This window comes from Misgurnus anguillicaudatus, chromosome 11 (assembly GCF_027580225.2).
Source record: "Misgurnus anguillicaudatus chromosome 11, ASM2758022v2, whole genome shotgun sequence".
Taxonomy (NCBI): domain Eukaryota; kingdom Metazoa; phylum Chordata; class Actinopteri; order Cypriniformes; family Cobitidae; genus Misgurnus; species Misgurnus anguillicaudatus.
The window spans coordinates 20,056,929-20,078,584 of record NC_073347.2 but is presented as its reverse complement, the minus strand read 5'-3'; the positions used below and the strand labels follow the sequence as shown (position 1 = coordinate 20,078,584).

The following is a 21,656-nucleotide window of genomic DNA, read 5'->3' as shown; positions in this document are numbered from 1 at the left end:
GCTTTACTTAAGCTCGATATCTCGGTTTTAACCACTGGTTTTATGATGACTCGAGCTGAAGTGCGAATGTCTGTACATGTTTTGTGATGTGTTTTGAGGTGTTGCTAGAATGTTTCTGTGAAATGTCACGGCCAAGTCTTAGTTTGTGGTTAAAGCTACAACAGTGCAGATGAAATTTCAAGGTGGAATAAGTAATGTCATATCTTAAAAATAACTCTGGTGTTTTATGCATCAAGTTTGTCCCCACGAGTCGAACAGCCAAGAGGAGTGATTGTCAAATGATTGATAGTTTGTTAACAACACTTTGTTTTCCCCTCATTTATGTAACTTGGTGTTTATATGATTCATTAGCACTCTATTTGCTGTCATGCTTCCTCTATTAAACTCGAGTTATGTGGTGGCTTGCTCCGTTGTTCAATTATTTACTGTAGCTTTTCTTGGATCTGTTTGGGCCGGATCTTATGTCTTATTTGGGTCAAGTGTTCCTCTGTGTATGTCTGTGAGGCTTTTATGTAACCACGTATAAACAAAACATTATGAGAGATAAGTTGTGGTTGAGTTTATATGGCTGCTGCTGCTGCTGTTGGCGAGCGGAGGAATTCTGTAGAAATTGTTCAATGCATGTCACCTGCTGGCTGCTCGCTGCACTGTCTTCCCCTGCTGCTGCGCTTTGACTTGCACAAGCCAAAAATCTTCATTTAATTTACACACTCTTGTATTTTACGTGTAGTGTTTTCTTACTAAATAATCTGTAGAGTTGTGATGCTGCAGTTTGTATGCTTTTAAAACAGTATTGCATTGTTGTTTTTGAGTGAGTTAGGTTTTCAAAGCCGTGTGAGCTGTTTACCTAGATGGCACTTTTGGGTACTAGATAGACACTAGCTAGCTATCTAGGTTCTTAGCCAAACTAGACAGACCAGTCCGACTACAAGATTAAAGATTCAACTTTAATTGACATTTTGACGTTGTCATAATGTTTTGGGTACTTTGTATTGTATTTTAATTTGTATCAAAATGTGAAATGATATGTTGCGTTTTAATTGCATGGTTATACTGGTCTGTCTGGTTTGTGTCTGGTTGTTTTCTGTTTTTGGAATGTGTCCACATCACACCTGAAGTCAGATTACAAGTGACCCATTTCACAGGGCTAAAGAAATAAGTACTAGCTTTGTGATATTAATCTGGTTTTAGGTATAAATGTAGGTATTTAATTTTATTTATAGTAATAGTAAACGTCTCAAAATGACAGGCTGTACTTTAAAGACAGTTTGGTTTGTGAGTATCAATGTTTGTTTTTGTTCCTGTCTTACTCTGAACTTTGTGGTTGGCGAAGTATCGCTAATGTAAATGAGTTGTGGGGTTGGTGAGTTTAAACTCCCAGATCAAGTTGCCATAAATTGCCATGCCCATGTAACTGGTTCTGGAGTGAGTATTTTGTTTCAGAGTAACATGGTTTTTCTGTTTTTCTTGTCTTCACGCCCACAGGTGTATGTAACTCGAAAGGATTTTTCAGCAAGTGTGTTCTGACTTTGGATTTACAACCGCAAGGATTTTCATTCAGACAAAGAGGAAAAGAAATGAATAGCCGGTTTGGTCTTTGAGGAGTTACATCAATACCATATCCTGTTCAGCACAATGTACTAATGGCTGGCTTGTGTTTGTGGATGCGTACGTTTCGCTCTTAGAAGAAAGGAATGTATTCATGGATCATACCTTGATGAAACAACTTATTTCACCATGGTGAAACTGGCCAATCCCCTGTACACAGAGTGGATTCTTGAGGCTATTCAGAAGATCAAAAGGCAGAAGCAGCGGCCATCAGAGGAGCGGATTTGTCATGCTGTATCAACCTCACATGGACTAGACAAGGGCGTCGTACTCCAGCAGCTGGGGCTTGCTGTGAAGGATGGATCCATCCTTAAGGTTACCAGCAAAGGGTGCGCTTCCTACAAAGACCCGGATAACCCGGGAAGGATTGCGCCTCTCAAGCTGGGAAGCAGTGCCCCCGTCTCGGTCGGATCTGTGTTACCCGCAGGAGATCTGCGTCATGTGGATTGGAATAAAGTCCTTAGGAGGGCTATCGAGGGACTGGGGGTCCCTGCCGGCTCTTCTCTAAGGAACATTGAGAGATTTCTCCGAAGTCAGGGAGACTTGGTGAATGTTGTGGTGAACCCTAGGTTTCAGCAGAGGCTGAGGCTTGCTGCTAAACGGGCGGTTAACAACGGCCGACTGCTGAAGGATGGGCCGCTCTACAGGATAAACAGTGGTGGACTTGGAGGAAAGGCTTGTTTCAGGAGCGTGGGGGTTTTTGGTGTAGACCTCCCACCTGTAACGTTACTTCCTCATGAGAGAGACCAGGTATGGCAAGAGCTTTTTTATTTTTATTGGCGTTTATTTTTATAGTGGCCTTTTTAGTTAAAGCTGTTTATCAGAAAATGTAAATATCTGTATTGATGTTTTGGTTTCTGCCAAGCAAAGGTTTGGATCCTCTTGTGAAATTGTTTTTAAAAGTTTTCCCCCTAACAACAACTTCCCTGGGAATGTTTGAGCACTTGTTTATTCAGTTTGACTTACAGGTTAACAACAGGTTGTTGTTGTTGTTGTTGTTTGGAAACTTCAGCAAAGTTTTAAATGATAGGGAACAAGTCAAGAAAATTTGACTTTCTTTGAAATATTCATATGTTGACATGAACTCGATCATACCAGAGCTGTCAATGTCATTCAAAGGTTACGTCCATATGAATGCTAATATAAGTTTATAGCCCATTTGTAACAACTAGGAAGTAAGTTGTTTAGCCGTTTAAAATCTGTGTTTGTAGCTTTTCAGGGCTTAACTACACACAAGTGGGTTTGTTGCTTTAAATTGTTGAAATTTCTTGAAACCATAGCCTAACTCGGTGTTTAGATAAAGAGTTTCTTCACCATTCTTCCAAACCACTTTTTCATCCACATGAGTGAACGTGGGTTTGATTATAACATTGTGTGATTGAAATGCTCCGTGATGAATGAGTAGACCATGTTTTTCTACCTAAATCATCTTTAAGCTTTTTTCTAAGATACTTCTCTAAATGAGAGCTTGATACTCTACAGATGTTGGAATAGCTGTTATATAACCGAGAGCTTTGCGCTGACCTTATGTGAGATCTTTTGCCCTGGAGTTAGTGCTTGTAGTCCTGAAGCTTTGCTATCCAGTTCTGTCTAAAATAATTTTCTCAGCTTGTATTTACATATTTAAAAACTTAGTCAATATGGAAATACATTTGCAACACGTTTAATGTGATTTTTTACTGTGTGTAACTTGATATACAAGCGAGCCAGGTGGTTTGAGGGGGAGGACTGATAAAGTAAGGAAATAAATAAAGGGATTTGTTATGTCAAGAGTTGCGGAAAGTTGTTGCAGAGGTGAAGCATATTTTGAGAACTTTTTATTTGTCATAACTGAAGCTGATAAAACCCAAATGTGACGAATAGTGTAAATAGGGTCTTTTTTATATTGTGTTGACTTTAAAGGGAGATTAAAGGGATAATTCACCAAAATTTTTAAATTCTGTCATCACTCTCATGTTGTTACAAACCTATGTATACATTTCTTTGTTCTGATGAACACAAGAAGATATTTTAAGAAATGTTTGTACCCAAACCGATCATGAGCCCCATTCACTTCCATAGTATTCCTTTTTCCTACTATGGAAGTCAATGGGTCCCCTGATCGGTTAGGTTAGAAACATTCCTCTAAATATCTTCCTCCGTGTTAATCGGAACAAAAAAATGTATACAGGTTTGTAACAACACGAGGGTGAGTAAATGATGAGAGAATTTTTATTGGGTGATTTATCCCTTTAACTCTTTCTCCGCCAGTGTTTTAATAAAAAGTTGCCAGCCAGCGCCAGCATTTTTTATGATTTTTGCAAAAATGTATTGGCTGCTAGAAAATGTTCTTCTTTATAAACATACAATATATCAAATGAAAGAACAGACCCTCTGCTTTGAAAAAAGTTTCATCCTGCCTTTTTTGTTCTCTTTTATCACTTTTTAAATATGGGTAGGTTTCTTCAAAAATACTAAATTTTTATATAATTGCATTTTTGTGAAGGACTTTTGATAGAGATCAGATTCAGAGCAATTGTCAAAACATAAATGGAGTTTGATCTGTTTTGCCTTAGCGGTTGCTTCCGGGATTTATTAGTTGGATAAGAGCACCACGTGGTGAATATTAGCGGAAATAAGGTTTGCCGGAAATACTCGTCATTGGCAGGGAAGCGTTTTCTCTTAATGGACTCGTCAGTGGCTGGGAAAGAGTTAATAATGGCGTTAAGTACAAGTCAAGGTTGATTTTGAACCTAGTGGCATGCTCCACTGGGAATGATGGGAAACATTGCTGACGTTATATTACAAGTAAAGTATAAGTTCACCTGTTACTGCACCTTAACATTTACCCTCATGTCTGCATGTTTACAAAACCAGAGTTGTACTAAAAACAAAAACATTTTTCCAATTTTGCACACCAAATGATCACCGTTCACTCAGATTCACAAAAACAACTAAAATGCTGTATTATGCATGCCAGGCCAGCAGTTGGTGTAGAAACACTATGCACCTGGACATATACACATTCTTCTACAGACCATTAATACAAAAAATTATAATGACCATAGCATTAACCAGTTTTGTTTGGATTGATAAAGTGACCCTGATTTGTTAAGTTTGTTTTGATCTTTGATCTCAAGTCACACCGATGCAGTACTGTAGGCTGCCATTGTTGTTATGGTTGTCAAGTACTCTCAGAGGCCTGTAGTGTAGACCAGATGTGTAATACACATGCACGTGTCATCACCTTTGGGCTGTTTACACTTGATATTAAGATGTGTTTTGGTCGGTCAGATCACAAGTGGACGACACTAAATACAGGTGTAAACTAGGTGTAAAATGTTTTGTGCTCGTACACTTTCGACCACATTCAGAGGTAGTCACAAACGCACTTCTAGTGCAAACCCATAGTGTTCGGTGCAATCTTAGGCTATCATTGATTACACAAAAGCTAGCGTGTGAAAGGCGTGCTTATTTCATCAATTGCAATTGCTCTGAAATATCTAAGAAAGCCTACATATACATGAACAAAACATTGTGCAGCATGTTTACTAACAGCAAAGACATAATTTTAGTGCACGTCAACTTAAAACCCGTAATTTCTCCCACTCGTGTTTTAACAACTCGCCCATAGACCATCCCATCTATAAGTAATCAGGACAGAAGTGGTTGAAAGTGGACAAAAGAGACGGAATAAAACGCCAGATGTGCATGAGAAAGTGTGTCTCTCGTCCACTTGTGATCTGATCAACCAAAACTCATCTTAATACCAGGTGTAAATGGAGCCTCTTTTTTTTTATGGATTCCTGTTTTGGCTTTTTTCATGAAAAGAATAACAGTGTGTCCTTTTCAAAAAACAGTTTTCAAAAGTTTGTTTTCAGAACCCCAAAGCACATAAAGTTTTGTCGGTTGTGTAAACGTGCCCTAAAATTCCAAATTCTTTGTATAATATCTGCAAGTCTTGTGCCATCTTTTCCAAGTCTTGCTGTCTTTCTACATTTCATATTTGTGCTGGAAGGTATGGCAAGTTTTGGTAATGTATCGGTATTTTTTCCAAGTGGTATACTGAAAGAGACAATACCATCTATATCAGTATAGTCTGATATGACCCTCCTTGCAAAAGAAGCTCTGCCAGAAATGTACACTGAGGGCAAACATTAGATTCCCATACAGCTTGCATGTTGTTCAGCTGTATATTTTTAAACGGGGAAGAAAACCCTGTCATTAAATTTCATCTGTTTTAATAGTGGTGAGTATGATGTCTCACATGAGGCTTTGACTTGCATGTAAACATTTCACATTACCCAGATATAAATTTGGGTTAAGTTCGCCCAACTTTACTTCATATAGACACCCCAATTTTGTTATTCTTTAGGTTTGGGATACAGTGAGCAATGTTTTTGACATGTCAGGTTTGGTTAGGCAGAATGTATGATCATTTTAGCCTCAGCCTAGTCTGTTAAGAAAATGAAAACAAGTCAAGAAAGTGTTTCATTATCTGTTGCTGGTCACTTAAGTTCCATACTAGGTGGCTCTTAATGCTCTCTTTTTCTGCAGTGGTCAGCTAACAATTGGAGGCCATTGGTAATCAAATCTTCAAGCACATTCCCTTGTCCACTCTTTATTGAGTTGCTCTTTGAAAGGAAAAGCTTTTGGTTTCCAGGCTCGGGGGGCTTGACTGTTGCTAAGCAATGTGCTTCATTGACCCTAGGACATGATAGCATGGTGCCAGTCTTTTTTTCACAATCAGAAAGACGGTCTGCCGTCTTGCAGATGGTTTAGGGGGACTGCAGTGGTGGGCCGGCTGCTGATTAGCTCAATGCGTTAAAAGGGCTCTTTTGTTGTTAATTGTGTGCTTGGGGACTGGTCAGTCTGCAGCTGCTCCAGGCCTCTTTATCATATTCTGCGAGGGGTTAAATTATGAGAAAAGAGAGGGCCAAATCTGGCTTTCTTTTGTCCCATTAGCTGGCAGGATTAGATTTTGTGTTGAAGGTGTATTAGATCTCATGGCTGTCCTCTTTATTTTTCTTTTAGACCTTCTTGAAACTCTTGCTTAGCTTAAAAGATAGTAATTCAATGAGGGTCTGTTAAAGCTTCGCTGATTACATCTGTTCTTCGGTAATGGTGTTGAAACCGTGCTAGACTGCTGTTTACCAGCTGTGGCTCATGCGATTTGCTCACTTTCTAGAAATGTCAATACAGCATTATAGTCTCCTAAAGAAATGGAGAAATCTTGCCTTATGTTATTCATGCACTTTTTGTTGCAGAGTGTTTTAAGAAAATCGATCAAGTAGTGCAGTTGGCATCCTAGCGTGAACTTGAATGTTAGTTTAAAATAAGGATGCACTGTCCTCTCAAACCTGGACTGGTTTTGGCACAGACCCTTTTAATTTGAACAGGGATCAGTTAGGCATAGCTGATACAAATGTAGTACAGATACTGTGTGGTAGTTACTATTAAGCTCTGAAAAGGAAAACTGCACCATAAAAGAAGTCCATAAGACTACATTAACTCCAAAGAAGTTCACTTAAAAATGTATCTGCTTCAGATTGCATTTTTCATGCAATAAAAGATAGACAGACTTCACATTGCATGCTGTGATGTTCTCGTTGCTATTCATGATATGTATAGTAAGGACTGTCTTTATACAAAATAAGTCAAGAGAAAGTATTTTTCTTGAGTATCTTACTGATTCTCTGTGTGATATCTCTTTGCTTAGTGTTATAACCACTATGATGAATGCAGAACGAGCATCGCCCCATGTGTTCTAACTCCTAAGTTGGCTTTAAAGCACATCATTTTCCATTCAGGATGCGCATAAGTATTTAATGGTGCGTTTTGTTGGCGTTTTACCTCAGAACTTTGAGTGTTGTGTAGTAAGATGTTTTAGATATTTTACTCATTTATTTTCAATTTGAATCCACCATTATGAAAATCTGAAGTTTCATCTTCAGTTTAGATATTGTAATTTCTGAAAAGTACATGTAAGTTTATAAGAATTTACTTGACATTGTTTATATAGCATTTCATTACTTGAGAATTTAAAGATTTTATCTGATTTTCACTCTAAATTGTTTATTTTATAGACGGTTTCAGCAGTAACAACATAAATGAGCGGCGTCCGTGGTCTACACGTATCTTCCTGTAAACTCCGCTAAGAATAAATACAACTAAGTACTTTAAACGTAGTTTATTTATATAACAAGCAAAAAACACGTAGGTTACCTAGAAAACCAAAACATGTGTTATTTTTGAGGAGGTATTTGTTCATGAGTTCAGTTTAGCAAATAGTCAGACCATTAAAAAACTGAAACCGGAAGTAAATGTCGGACCAGACACATAGTATATTGTGACAGGTGTTCTTATTAACCTTTAAATGCATTAAAAACGTTTACATGGGTAATTCCACAGCAGTGGCTTTGTAGTCTTTTGTAAACGTAGTAATATATTTCAGTTTTGTTATTTAAAACCAGTAATTTATTGCCAGTCATCTAATGTTGTATATGCATCTATGTTCAATCAGTTGTCTTACTGAAGTTTATTGTATTTGTCATTTAAAGCATCAGAGGATTTTTACTGGTGTTGGTACCGACTACTGAAATTTTGGTACCCGTGACAACACTAGGGATGCGTATCGTTAAGGTTTTAACGGTATTACTACTCTTACCGGTACTGCTTAACATATATTTGGTGCTTTAACGGTATTCTTATAGGTACTTTGGCCAATGTTAACATTTGATCACGAACCTATGTTCACATGAATGATTAAGTTAATTATGTGTCTGCATTTCATTATTACAAATTAATTTCTGGATATGATTTCTAAATATTATACATATATTTGTTAATGCACCAGCGTGAAAGCTGCAGAAAAAATACTCTAAATAGGATATTTAGGCTAAATAAATGTTTACATGCTGATTTTTCTTTATTTGGGATTTTAAAAAGAAGTAGAAAATATGTTGAATGCATAACGTTCAACATTTCTCTCAAAAGAAATCAACAGAATTTCAACGTAAGGTAAGCAAACCAATTAGGGAGATTGTACATTTATTTTAAATGACGTGAACAATGTTGATTCAACATGATTTTAGCATACATGCCTGACGTTGATGCGGCAACCACCAGAGATGAGCTAGCTAGGCAGTCGAAAAATTTTGCAGGCTGCGACCTTCTAAGGACGTATTTTAAGACCGATTGCAGCGCGACTTGAGGCTGTGACTTGTGTTAATATTATTCTGTTTATGTTGCGTATTTCTAAGGTTGATTAATTTTATATACTGTTGAATATTTTAATCTACATCAACGTGTCATATTTTCTAAAATAAATGAATATTTTTCTGATTCCATATTTATTTAAATAAGTCAGAAACGTCTCCGCTGTGTCCTGCTGACAGGCGCGGTGGGCGCGTGCAACAGGTGACGCAAATTATAGGTCCTCCGAGGTTTAGACTGTCTCATTTCAGTTCTCTTCGCGGACTTCTGAGGCTGCCACCTTGAAAGACCGAGTGCTCCCCTTTTAAGGTTGTATGCTTAGAAGGTCGCAGCCCTTGAATTGGGACACAGCTTCTTTCTGCACGTAATACACTTTTGAAAGATGCTTTGACAGATTGCTTGTGTTTCCGCTAGGGGTGTAACGGTTCGTGTATTCGAACCGGACCGTTTCGGTTCAGGGCTTTCGGCACGGTGCGCACGTGCACCGAAAGCATTTTGTGTGCGCCTGTGCGGAACATAATACGTGCGTTTCCGCACGAACATATTAAGTGGCGGAAGTCTCCGCGTTCAGCGCAAGTCTTCTGTCAAACATATAACATAATTCGGCCCGCAGAAAGATTTTTATTTACTTAGTTGTATATCCGTTTGATTATTGATGTAAACGTTTACGTGTCGTATCTAAAAGCGCATGTTAAACGCGTGTCAACGCGCTGCTTTGTTCTTTCAAAAGTGCGTGAGAGGATGCACGTCTTTCGTTGCTACGCATTCACGAGACGCGCTTTCCGTGACAGCGAGAATAAGGAATGCGTGATCAGATTTTTCATCTGCATATCACGTCAATCATATCATTGTCACAATGCGATCAGCTGGTCGGGACAGAGAAGAGCTCTAACCCGGGGTTACTCAGCTGTTACTCAGCTGCGGAGGGGTTCGTAAGTAAAGTCACAGCTTACATTGATGACACAAGCAAAGATTAGGAGAAACGTGCAAAAGATCAAAGATGGCTATGTATGCAGCTCACTAATCTCAAAATGAGTGTATAATAAGTATATCATCATGTTGCTTGCTATGCAGTTACACATAGAGCAGTAATATTATTTTTATACAGAGATGGTACATAGCCAATTCAATTCTGTGAGTTAAACAATCCAAATAAATCAAAACAGAAAATTTTTAGTGCCAAAAATGTAGGCTAATAGTTCATAAATGTATTCAGGAATTGAATTTGTTAGTTCAAGGTTTTAGTAGAAAAAGTTTAAGAGAAGGTTAAGATAAGAGTTACCTTCTGTTATAAAATAATGTAAAAAAGAACTTTGCAGTAGTATTTTATTTATTATTTTTTCATTTTATATATATTTTATCTGTTATACTTTAATAAAGTGTTTTAAAAAGTGTAAACAAATTGTAAAAAAAAGTTTAAAGTAATAAACAACCTGCAGTTTAATGTTTGCATTTCTCCCTTACTGTACCGAAAATGAACCGAACCGTGGCTTCAAAACCGAGGTTCGCACCGAACCGTGATTTTTGCGTACCGTTACACCCCTAGTTTCCGCCCTTACATGCAAACATCTTGTTGCACTTACCTGTATGACAACGAGCGTTGTCTGCATCAACTCTAGTGAAGTATAACCACACTTTTGAATGTTTTGCTCTGGTAGTTTTCGTGCTGTTATGCGTGTGCGTGCGCCGCGCTCGTTGTTGTTGTTGTGTTTGACAGACAGACAGCCTCCGCGGCGCGCATGAGAGATCTCGCAGATCTCACAGACAAACGTCTTAATCGCAAATTAGAAATGTTTGGTGAGATAAAATGTGCACGAAAACATTATTAAGCAAGAATACATCGTACATTTTTTTTTTCTCCAGGACCGAAAGCAAAACCGATAGCGTCAGATCTTACTGATACTAGGGTCTTTCATAATTTAGCCCCAGGGCCAGTTTAATACCGGGTTTCGGTACCCATCCCTAGACAACACTAGGATCAGTACTATGTGAAGGGCAATATTTTGATACCAAGTATCAAACAGAATGAGAAAGGAATTGGTTAATCATTTGCACTCAAGTGATGTTTCTTACGGGTGATTGGAGCAGAGGTGGAAAGAGTAATAAAATATTGTACTCAAGTAAAAGTAAAGTTACTTTAATAATATTTTACTTAAGTAAAAGTAAAGTTACTTGTCTAAAAATCTACTCAAGTAAAAGTAAAAAGTCATTTTAACTTGGAGTAAAAGTTACTTTTTTACAGCGGGGAGAGATGGAGGATTCTAGTATAGTTCAAAAACGACAAGGGAATATAAATCTCAAACTAGTTGTTTTTAATTGTAGGAAAATCTTTACAACTAAAGTGCAATAAGAAAAAGTTAATAAAATTAAAAGCTTTTTTAAACTACCTTTATGGAAATGTTTAATGATTTTTACATGCGAGTTATGCACTTTTGAAGGTGGTCAGCAGCTAGTAAATACAATCATAGGTTGTAATTGATGTATTGCTGGTAACACATTATTTTATAAAACTATATAGTTTAAATAAGCATATAAAGAGATTAGTGCCATGGCTATATACTTTTGACACGTTTATTGTCTTCTAGCTTCCCTGACCTGGGTACCTGATGTCAGACCTTTATTCCTCTTTCTCTCTCTCTCTCTATGTAGCGAAGTACAATACTTTAAACAAAACATACTAAAGTAAAAGTACAGATTTTAAAAACTAAGTAAAAGTACACAAAAAAACTACTCAATTACAGTAACCTGAGTAAATGTAATTCGTTACTTTCCACCTCTGGTTTGGAGTTTGTGAAGCCCTGTGTTTGGACAGTTTGGCAAGGTGATTGATGTACAGTAATCTCCATACTTAGAATTAGTCAGTTGGAACAGAATAATGCAAACTTTTTCCCGATACATAAAATACATGCTCACAAATGCACTCTTGTTGAAAAATAAGTTATATCATTCGTACAAATCCAAATGTTTTCAGTATGTTCAACAATGAATGTTTGTTAGAGGTCGACGGATAGTGGATTTTAACAATACATATAACAAAGTTGGTCCCTTCTTGCCGTTAACTGATTAATAGACTGATAGTTTTTAAAATGGATACTGGATAAAAAACAAACATAACACTCAAAGTATTACAAATGTATTACAAAAGTAATAAAACAACAGTACTGAACCATGAAAATGTGCTGAATAAAAATAAATTTATAAATAAAATATATTAATTATTTTATGAGAATTAAAGTAAATACTTACTTTTGTAAAATACTCCCACTTGTAAAATTTAAATTACATAAATGTATATTATATGTGTAGTGTTGTACTTTATTTGTACTTTATTGTTAAGGTAGCCGACAGCTGCATATATTTTGCTTTCTCTCATAATTAACTTAAATTATGGATAAAAGTAACCAGCTGGACATAAACGAATGCAAATCGATAGTAATAATCATGACATTGAACATTTGGGTAACTGTTTGAGGTACTACTAATATAATTGTGCTTTCAGCCTTGACGATTAACTTGGGTCCCTGCTGTTGTTTCTCTTCTAATGCAGCATCTATTCCGCAAATGAATTACTTTATAATGCTATAAAGCAACGGACACACTCGGAAAAACTATTGACAGGGATCTTTTGCAGATAGCTGATTGTTCTGACCAATGAACTATCAATGCCGATTAACAAAGTAAGATGTAGTGACAATTCAGCTGTGGACCAGTCAAGCACTGAAACACTGTTCCCAGACAATTTTTATTGTTGTGCTTCCCCTACTATTTATTAATGTACAATAGCATTGGTTGTTGTGTAGCAGCGGGTTAAATTTTTCTCAAGTGGTATTCTCAAGTCACTATTGATGGAGCAAGATTGAAATCTCTCTAGCTGTATCTCTGTAGAGTTCCCGGATCAATTGATGTCACCACTGAACGCAATTGCTTTGTGTTAACAAGTCTCTAACCATTAAGCCGCCACAACCACCATCACACGGGTGTAATGACGAAAGGGTCAGACACAGCCTGAAGTGGAGATGACTTAATTAGGGCTGCAGTAATTGTTACTTGGATAACCCAGAGTGTCAGATACCTGAGCACGTGCCATGTTGCTGTTGCTGAGGCAGACTGACCTGAATGAAGTAATGGTAATGTAATAGCTCTGCCATCCTCATTAAGTTCTTGGGTTTTAGAGGCATGTATGAGCTAATAGAGCTGTTGGAAAATGTAATGGGACAGTCACGGGTCAGCGTCAGAACAGATCTGCCCTACATTCCTGTTTCACATTGAAGCATGACGCGTTTGGCTTGAAACAATTTTAATTTGGTCTCAAACCACTTGAAAGATGATGCTGATGTGCTTGTCACTGGATTGGATCATGCAATCCATGCCAGTAGAAACCATTCTGTGTCAATTACTGCCAGTGTGTCTGGTTATTGGATGAGGGCGAAGTTTAACCACATGAACGGCACCTTTTAGAAGTGATATGCCTCTGCTTGTGGCAATCCAAGCTGAGATCTCAGGATTCAAAGATTTATGAAGATAAAAGCAGAAGCAGTCAGGTTAAATGTGGGCTGAAATACATGGTTACTCTTCACCGGATGATACTTTATGATGATAACTTCCATAAATGCAACGAGTATGTAGATCATCCAATACTCTTGAGATGTTGCGTCTTTTCAAGACCCCGCTCTCGCAGAATGCGCATATCACATGATATCACAGCTGTCAATCATGACGTGACACCACTGTTTTTATCATTAAATAACTAACTAAACACAAACTTATTTTAAAAACAAACATTTGAATTTACATCAGCGTGATAAACTACAGTAAATGACAGAAACCAGCTTCGGAAAAAATATAATTGAAGTGTAATTACATTTTTTAGTTGGTCTCAAGTCCCATTGAATAACATGGGGATGCGGTTTATGACCTATACTGGGACTAGTCACTGGGTGGCGATCAAGACGGTTTGGCTTCACTTTTCAGGGCTTGTGCGGCACGCTTGGACAGAACACAATGCTGGGTTAAAGTTCACCCAGTGCTGGGTTGTTTAAGCCCAACTGTTGCGTTGTTGTTATCCATGGTTGCATAACGGCGGCCCAATATTGGGTTATTTTTAGCCCAGCATGGGGTCATTTTGACCCAGAGTGTGTTCTGTCCAATATTTGCCCATTATGGGTCAAAAATAACCCAGACATTTTTAGAGTTTGAGCAATTCAACTCTTGGACCAAAAATAAATGCTTAAAATTCTTTATTTTTTTAAGAATTATGAGAGCAATGAAAGCAAAGTTGCTTAATATAAGTCGTGTCCACCAATGCCACTATCATTCTGACACAATCTATAAATCACTGAAGCTTGTAAGCAATATGTTGGCGTTGTGTTGGAACGTATTTAATAGACATGTTGAGGTTATATTTGCAAGGCCCCTGTCATGCGCCTAAACTTGCAACAAAACAATCCCACGCATAGCGTCAGATTTTAGTCATGGTTTGTTGTGTAGACGTATTTATACTATGAGCTCATTCACGCTGTAGTTCAATTTTGGCTGCTTAGACTTCAGCGAATTTGTAGCTCTCATACCACAGATGTTATTTTAAATGCCATAGAGAACCTCATGTTCCTACACGGAGGATTTAGCCTCCACATTATTCAAATCATGACCTGTACGTGCCTCTGCGGTCATCACAGTCACAGATTTCTCAGCATGTTTTGTACATGTCCACCTGTAGCATTTGTTCCCCCGGTGCTGTTTATGCTGCCTTTTAATAGATCGGTATAATAAATTATTGAGCATACCAAGTCAGACCCATGCTGTACTTGTGAAATTTTATCACACTCTTTTTATTTCCCGGTTTAGATGGGAATGATGGGAATGTTCTTTTGCAAATACTCAGGTCATGTATTTGTCACAGTATTCAGCAGGGTGTAGTCACCAATCAGCACATATTTGTGTTCACACACTGGACCAAGAATGTGCCCCTGTGTAATTTATGTGCACGTCAATACACTAGTTTTGGTGCTAGGTTTGTGTGTGCCCTGGTGGTGATAAATGTCAAATTGTTTATGATTGCCACTGTATGGTGGCAATATGATATCTCTGGGATTTGTTGTAAACTTGAGCCGGAGAACTGCACCGGTTAGGAAGCATGATGGTGGATCTAGTTCTGATGGATAAACAGTTTGTTTAGCCTAGCTGGATTTATTTGACAGTCATATTTTAGTGAACTTGCATGCATGTTTATTTACCCTACATGGATGTGATTTTTACACTGCTAACTTAATGTCAAACATGCAGAGGTTTCCAACTAGCTATGTTTTAAAGTTTAATTTGTCATTATGCACATCAAACCTGGCTATTCGTTTAATGTGTGCACTCACTCACGGTAAATAAATGTGTTTTTTAATGCAGTAAAACAATCCAGTGATCTAGCAGTAAATTGATTTCAAGGCAATGTTATTGAATGATGTAGCATCATGTAGAGCCGGTGTTTATTTGTATTTATATCAGACCGCAGTGCCTGTGCTTTCCCCTCCTGTGCATGAATACAGATGTATTGTTTGGTGGCAATTGAGGTCAAGCGTTATGTGCATGGTGGGATTTTTGTTGTGTATTGTGATTACGTCGCCCTCAGGGAGAGAAACCCTTTATGGGCCACAAGTACACATTCATTTTTAGCACTAACCAACTCATCGTTTGTATGAAGAGGCGTGCGTATCATTCAGGGGCCATCGATTGGAGCCTTTCAATTGGCACTTAAATGAAAACTTGCAATGTTTATGAATAACCCATCTGCAAATTGATGGTCTGCCAAAATGATTAATAGGCCAGGGATTGATTGCCTGTTGCATAAAACAATTAGTCTAGCATTACTCTCAACAGGTTTCTCACCAGAACAGACACTCAATATTTATCAACACGGCACAGCGGGGATCTCAGCCTGAGTGGATCTCTTGAGATGTTACAGAGAACATACCCACTAGATGTAGTTTTATTCCTTCGTCTAATGCCCCATCTGCATTTGATATACGCCATCCCCGACGGATCGCTCTCTCTCGTTGACGAGCCTTTTGGGAGAGAGTTGAGCCGAATCACTCGCTTGTTTACTCTCAAGTTCTGGTTCCTCTTCTCAGGAGACCGGTGTGTTTTTGCAACCGTCTTATGCTTGGTTTTGAATAGGCTTATACAACCCATGCTGAGATTTACAGTACATGCAACTGTTTGGAGACATGAGGGTATGGTGGCTGACTGTTTCATCAAGATTCCACATAACCTTTTTCTGATCTTTGCTACATGAATCTTGCATGCCACAGGCTTTCTTGGGAAGAAAGATACAGTCTTATCTCGGGAGCTATTCACTGGGCCTGTTCAGTTCCTTGTAATCTTCTTTTGGCATCGGCACCTTGCGTTGCCCTCACTTAGAGGGCACTGGCTACACCTCTCGCAGTTGTATAACATCCCATTGTCAATATTTACACAGGCTTAGCGTTGTGTATTGCGGTGCTTGGCGATACGGTAAGGCGTGTTGTGACGTACAGACATCCTGCTAAACATTCTTTATCCTTCATCAGTAGCAGCACAGGTTTAATTGTTTGATATCTGCTGTTTTGGCTTCAGACTTTTAAATTGGCTTTCACACAGGAATGTAATCTTTACAGTAGTCAAATTCAGCAGGCCTACCGAATTCACTGGAGACATTTAGATTTAATTTAACATGTTATGGGTTCTACGTCTAGATTCGCTTATCTCTGGAGATCTTACATGATGGGAGATTCTATTGGGAAAAAAATACTTTGTTGGTATTTTCACACTAAGAATTACATTTTGCACATTAGGAGTCTGTTTGGCACGATCTGTTATTTTTATTTGACATATCCATACTCCGAATGAGCTGTATGTAATTACAGATGTCCAGTAGTAATGGAAGAGAGGCAGGGGAGTAAAAGAGTGGGATAATGTCATATTATGTCCTAGATATTTATATAATATTGTATTCTAGGTCCCTGCTGGTTCCCACTTCTCTCAGAAACCTTACACAGTGCTATACACATCACTTTAATAGCTTGGTTTAATACACTATCCATTTTTGCATAAATGTTTAAAGGTGCCATAGAATGGAAAACTGTATTTACCTGCATAGATGAATAATAAGAGTTCTGTACATGGTAATGACATATTGTGAGCCTTAAACACGATTGTGTCCTCCTTTTTATGTAAACCTTGTGCATGCAGAAGACCGCTGGAAAACAGGCCAATCTCAACATAACACAGACTGTGACGTTACAGTCGAAATGTATGCCCCAACAGTAAATTACACATTTAAGTAAGTTAAATGTTAAAAACAAAGTTGCTACTGTTGAGTTAGCACTATATTTTTGTTATTGCTATATACTAGAGTTTAGGCTGAAGTTCTATTATTGACGTTACAGTTACGTTTTGCAGGTCCATACTGAAAAACCACCAATCAATCTCCAAACAATTGATTATTCCTTAAATTTCGCATCTTTGTCTGATACAGTCTCAAACACAAGGTCTGTTTACACACGCAGAGCTACTAAACTGAGAACCAGCCAATCAGAGCAGAGCTCAAAATTATTCTTCATGACCCTTTCAAATAAGGTACTAATGGTGCTATTCCATTGCATAGTACCCCATGGGTCAGGTTGGGTCAGCTCAACTCACTTTGGCTTGGTTAGCTTTTCCATCGAGTTTAGTAATAATTCCGAGAGGGATTATAGGCATGTCGTTATATTTGCGCTGCCTACTGCTGTGACATCATACAAGTGAGAGTGTCATTGGAATGCTATACATCCCCATAAATTCATTTATTTCTCACAAAATTAAAATTGACCACCACAAATAGATGTTTGCACATCACGTTTATCACTACCTCTGTCTCATTTTGTACAAACACCCATGGCGTCAGTCAACGCGTTCTGCTGAGCCTCATTTAAGTTGCATTTAAGCATATAGCGACGTGTGTGTCGCGAATGTGCCGCCACAAACTGTAAGTCTTGAAAAAACTGGTATGGTATTCCTGATTCTCAACCTGTGGTTGTTTTCATTGCTTAAAGGGAGCTTACAGCAAAGCACAGATGACAACAGGTTTACTCCAGACAGAGCAAGTTAGCACGAAGGTAAAGCTAATCTTTTACATTATAGGGATGATGCTGGTAGTGACGATTCTCTCAGACCAATCGATGATCTACAGTGTTTTCGCGTCACGTTTTGGTATCAGCTCGGGTCGCTTGGATTGTCAACCAATTTGATACTAAAAAAGGATCAGGTACTACGTACTGCACCCAGTGGAAAAGCCCCCTAAAGTGGGCTGACCTGGCCCGATCCGGACTGGGGGGTACTATGCAATGGAAAAGCGCCATAATAGACCATTTCATTATAAAGGCAAATCCTAGACATGTAAAACCGTCGTAATTTTTTGACTTAATGAAGCCACATACCTTCTATGTAGATATCAGAGAACAATTGAACATATTATTTCAATGCATTCTTTGGCACCTTTAATAAATGCATGAAACATATAGTTTGTATTCAACATTCTAATGGAGTAATGTTAGATTGATTTATGGGTCCTTGTGTTCATACCCTGTCTCTGCCAAAAGCTGCTTTATATCTGGCACCATGTATTTGTCCTCTATAATTGCATGCTTAACTAGCCGGCTCCCTGGGTTTGTAACCACCTGTCTAGTTTGACACCCGATATTCAAACAAAGCTAATCAAGACACATGCCAAATGTTATATTTTCCAATCTGAATTCTCTTTCCATGCCTCTCATGTGTCTTGTCTTCGAAGTAATGGTCGAACCGGTGTTATACGTCTTTGTGTGTGTGTGTGTGTGTGTGTATATAAAATATGATTTAAAGCTCTGCACTTCTAAGCTATTCAGATGGCGTACAAGTGTTTAGCTACAGTATATCTTCTTGAACGTTTTATCCTGTCAAACATCAAGACTCTGTAAATGGTACCACTTTACCAGCCGCTTTGATGTTGGAGGACTTTAAAGAAAGGTTGCTTTCGTGTTGCTATTTGAATTCAAAGCAAAAGACGTTCGAATCGATTTTACAGAAAATGATCGTTTTTGTTGTCTCTTTCTCCAGCCACGTGCTGACCCGATACCAATATGCAGCTTCTGTTTGGGCACGAAGGAATCCAATCGAGACAAGAGACCAGAGGAGCTGCTGTCATGTGCGGATTGTGGGAGCAGTGGTAAGTAACCGTGTTTGAACTCTCAGCCTGACTCGTGCCCATATACGGGCCGTGCATCTTCTCAATGTCTGTGCCAACTGGCCGAAAGCAAGTTATCGTCTAGGCTGGAATGTGTTTGGTTGTTATTGAAGTGTGAGTCTGACTTCGTAACTAACCATTCAGCTGAAATCAAAGCAGAGACTAACTACAGCGGAGAGTAACTTGTATGAGGCAGTGATGCAATATGCCAAACAGAGCAGTGATGGGTTATCAAGGTTACACACATTGATAAAATAGGCCCAGGGTTACTAAATTCTGTTTTGTTTTGATTTACAAGGCATTAACTGTCTCCTCCATATGAAGGGTTGATTTTTATAGCTAGAAGGGAGATACAGGAAGATTATTTATTAATGCTCTATTTGTTTTGCGATTATAGACCGTGTAGTTTATTTACATCATATGAATGGATCAGTTTTAGACTGAAGTGAGTCAAAGCAGAATGAAACTGACTTGTAAGATGTAATGCCCAAATGTCCACACAGATTATGACATGGGAAGGCAATAATAGATAAATATCATCAGAGACACCTAGGGCTGTCATGATTATACGAAATTTGGCTGGTTAATTGTCTAATAAATTGTGGCTTCATGCCCAGCTGCACTACTTCCTGAACTTCAGCCAGCTCCTTGTTTCCTGTCTGCCATTATTGGACAAACTGATTAATCCAGGTGTGCCTGACCTCAGTAGTCACAACAACAATAATCAGACACACCTGGATTAATCAGTTTGTCCAATAATGGCAGACAGGAAACAAGGAGCTGGCTGAAGTTCAGGAAGTAGTGCAGCTGGACATAAAGCCTATTGCCTGTTTTAGGGCTTTGACGTTTAATTCTCATAGATTTTTTTGTTTGTTCATGAAATAATTTTCACACATTGTTGTGATTTATTTAAATCTTTTGCAAGGTTTACTTGGCAGAAAATATTAATATACATAACACACATTTAAAAGTAATTATTAAATGAATCTTTCAAAAACTGGAAATTCTTCATAAGAAATAAACACAATAAAGTGTCTCAAAAATAACACAAAACGCAATAAAAATAAACGGACTATACCAGAACAGGTCTTTAAATAGTAGCCAATCCTAATTGGTATTGGACCACATGTCTGTAGTGGCTGCAAAAAAAAAAATCCTTACAGATCACTTCCCTAAATTTGGAATTGCTGTTTTGGAAATTTATGTTTTACCTGGCGTTCATACTTATTAAAGTCATCAGCATTTCTTTAAATATAGTTTTTTCCACTGTATGAAATGGCTTTGCAATGTATCGCGTTACACTGTCAGTTAAGGAACGCCATCTGATGTGGTCTCGTTTATACAGGCGCTGCAGCTCCCCCTTGTGTTTTTTAGAGAGATATGCAATCATTGCGGTGATCTGACATCATCGCGATGAGTTCAAACAATCGCGATGAGATGATTATTTATTAATTGTGAAGAAGCCCTTAGAGACACCATAACTGTTTAAATAAGATCTCCATTAGTCTGTTAAACTTTTTTTACGACTTATCTTTATAAATAATTCAATAGTAAATAATTCAATGTATTTACCACTAGTAAAACCCCCTTGTGTAATTTTTTGCTGGAACAAAAAAGCTATTGTAGAGTTGTTGTCAATAAATCCAGGTTGTTTTCATATCTCTGTGATATCAGCCATACAGTATGCTGTTGATGGTTTATCCAAATATATATCTTTTTTATTTGTTCAGGGACTACTGCTTAAATTGTTCCCTAGGGCTATATGTTTTAAAATGTGCTCTCGTATCTCAAGATGCTTGGAGGCTTAAGTGCTTTTTTACCTGTAAAATGTGTCTAATATTGTATGAACGTAATGGCAGAAGGGCTTTCCACAATCACTGATGGATTCTGCTGAAAGGTGTGCGGTTTTGTAAGATGATGTTTTTTTCTCCTTCTTCACATTCACTGGCTTGTTTCTTTCATTTATTTATTTTTTTCCTCCGCCTCCAGACAGAATTGCTATGTTCATGTTAAATTACCTGCTCTTATGTTGTAATTTGTTTTGAACAGTGATTTTGAAATGCCACGAGGAATTGTTCTCCCGGTGACATTTTTATGGCTGAGTTTGACTTAACAACGCGCAGAGGTGGATTTCATTAAGTGTTGGTGAAAGTATAGAAAATGTGCTCCCACTGTAAACCACAGCTGGTTGGCAGCCCTAAGGGACAGGAGTGCAGGCTTTTACATGACTATAACGGATCGAGTGCCATTACAGTGTACACGCGTACCGTTTCTGCCTCGTTAACATCAAATTATCTTTAATTAGCTACTCAGAAGTGTTTGATAATACAGTGCTTTTAAACACCGATTCTGGAAAGTCTTTACGCATAGCTCATCGCATTGTTGATGCCATGTGTAAATATTTAACCGATCCACAGTCGGGGAATCTTTGGTTTGTTTTGTTTTGATGTGCTGGAGAATGTTCCCTCTCTGCTTGATTAAGTCTCTGTTAACATTTATCCTGTAATGTTTCAGCGAGGGCTTTTGTGTTTCCTGCCAAAGTTAAGGGATTAGGTAATGTCGCTCTTTTAATTGAGCATGCTCTAAGACTCTCTTTCTTTCTCTTTCTTTTTTTTATTCCCAAATT

The 21,656-nt window shown here is 38.1% G+C and overlaps 1 protein-coding gene across 6 annotated transcripts in view; it reads left to right on the top strand.

Moving 5' to 3' along the window:
- kat6b (K(lysine) acetyltransferase 6B) overlaps positions 1 to 21,656 on the top strand; it is a 43,298-nt gene that overhangs the window by 1,531 nt on the left and 20,111 nt on the right. For 5 of the 6 annotated variants that reach the window (XM_073873260.1, XM_073873258.1, XM_073873255.1 and 2 more), the window contains exons 2-3: positions 1,486 to 2,358; positions 18,904 to 19,012. In XM_073873260.1, coding sequence (XP_073729361.1) covers positions 1,738 to 2,358; positions 18,904 to 19,012 — 730 coding nt within the window. In that variant the 5' untranslated portion in view covers positions 1,486 to 1,737. The remainder of the gene's footprint in view (positions 1 to 1,485; positions 2,359 to 18,903; positions 19,013 to 21,656) is intronic. The other variant, XM_073873259.1, reaches the window with a different exon arrangement.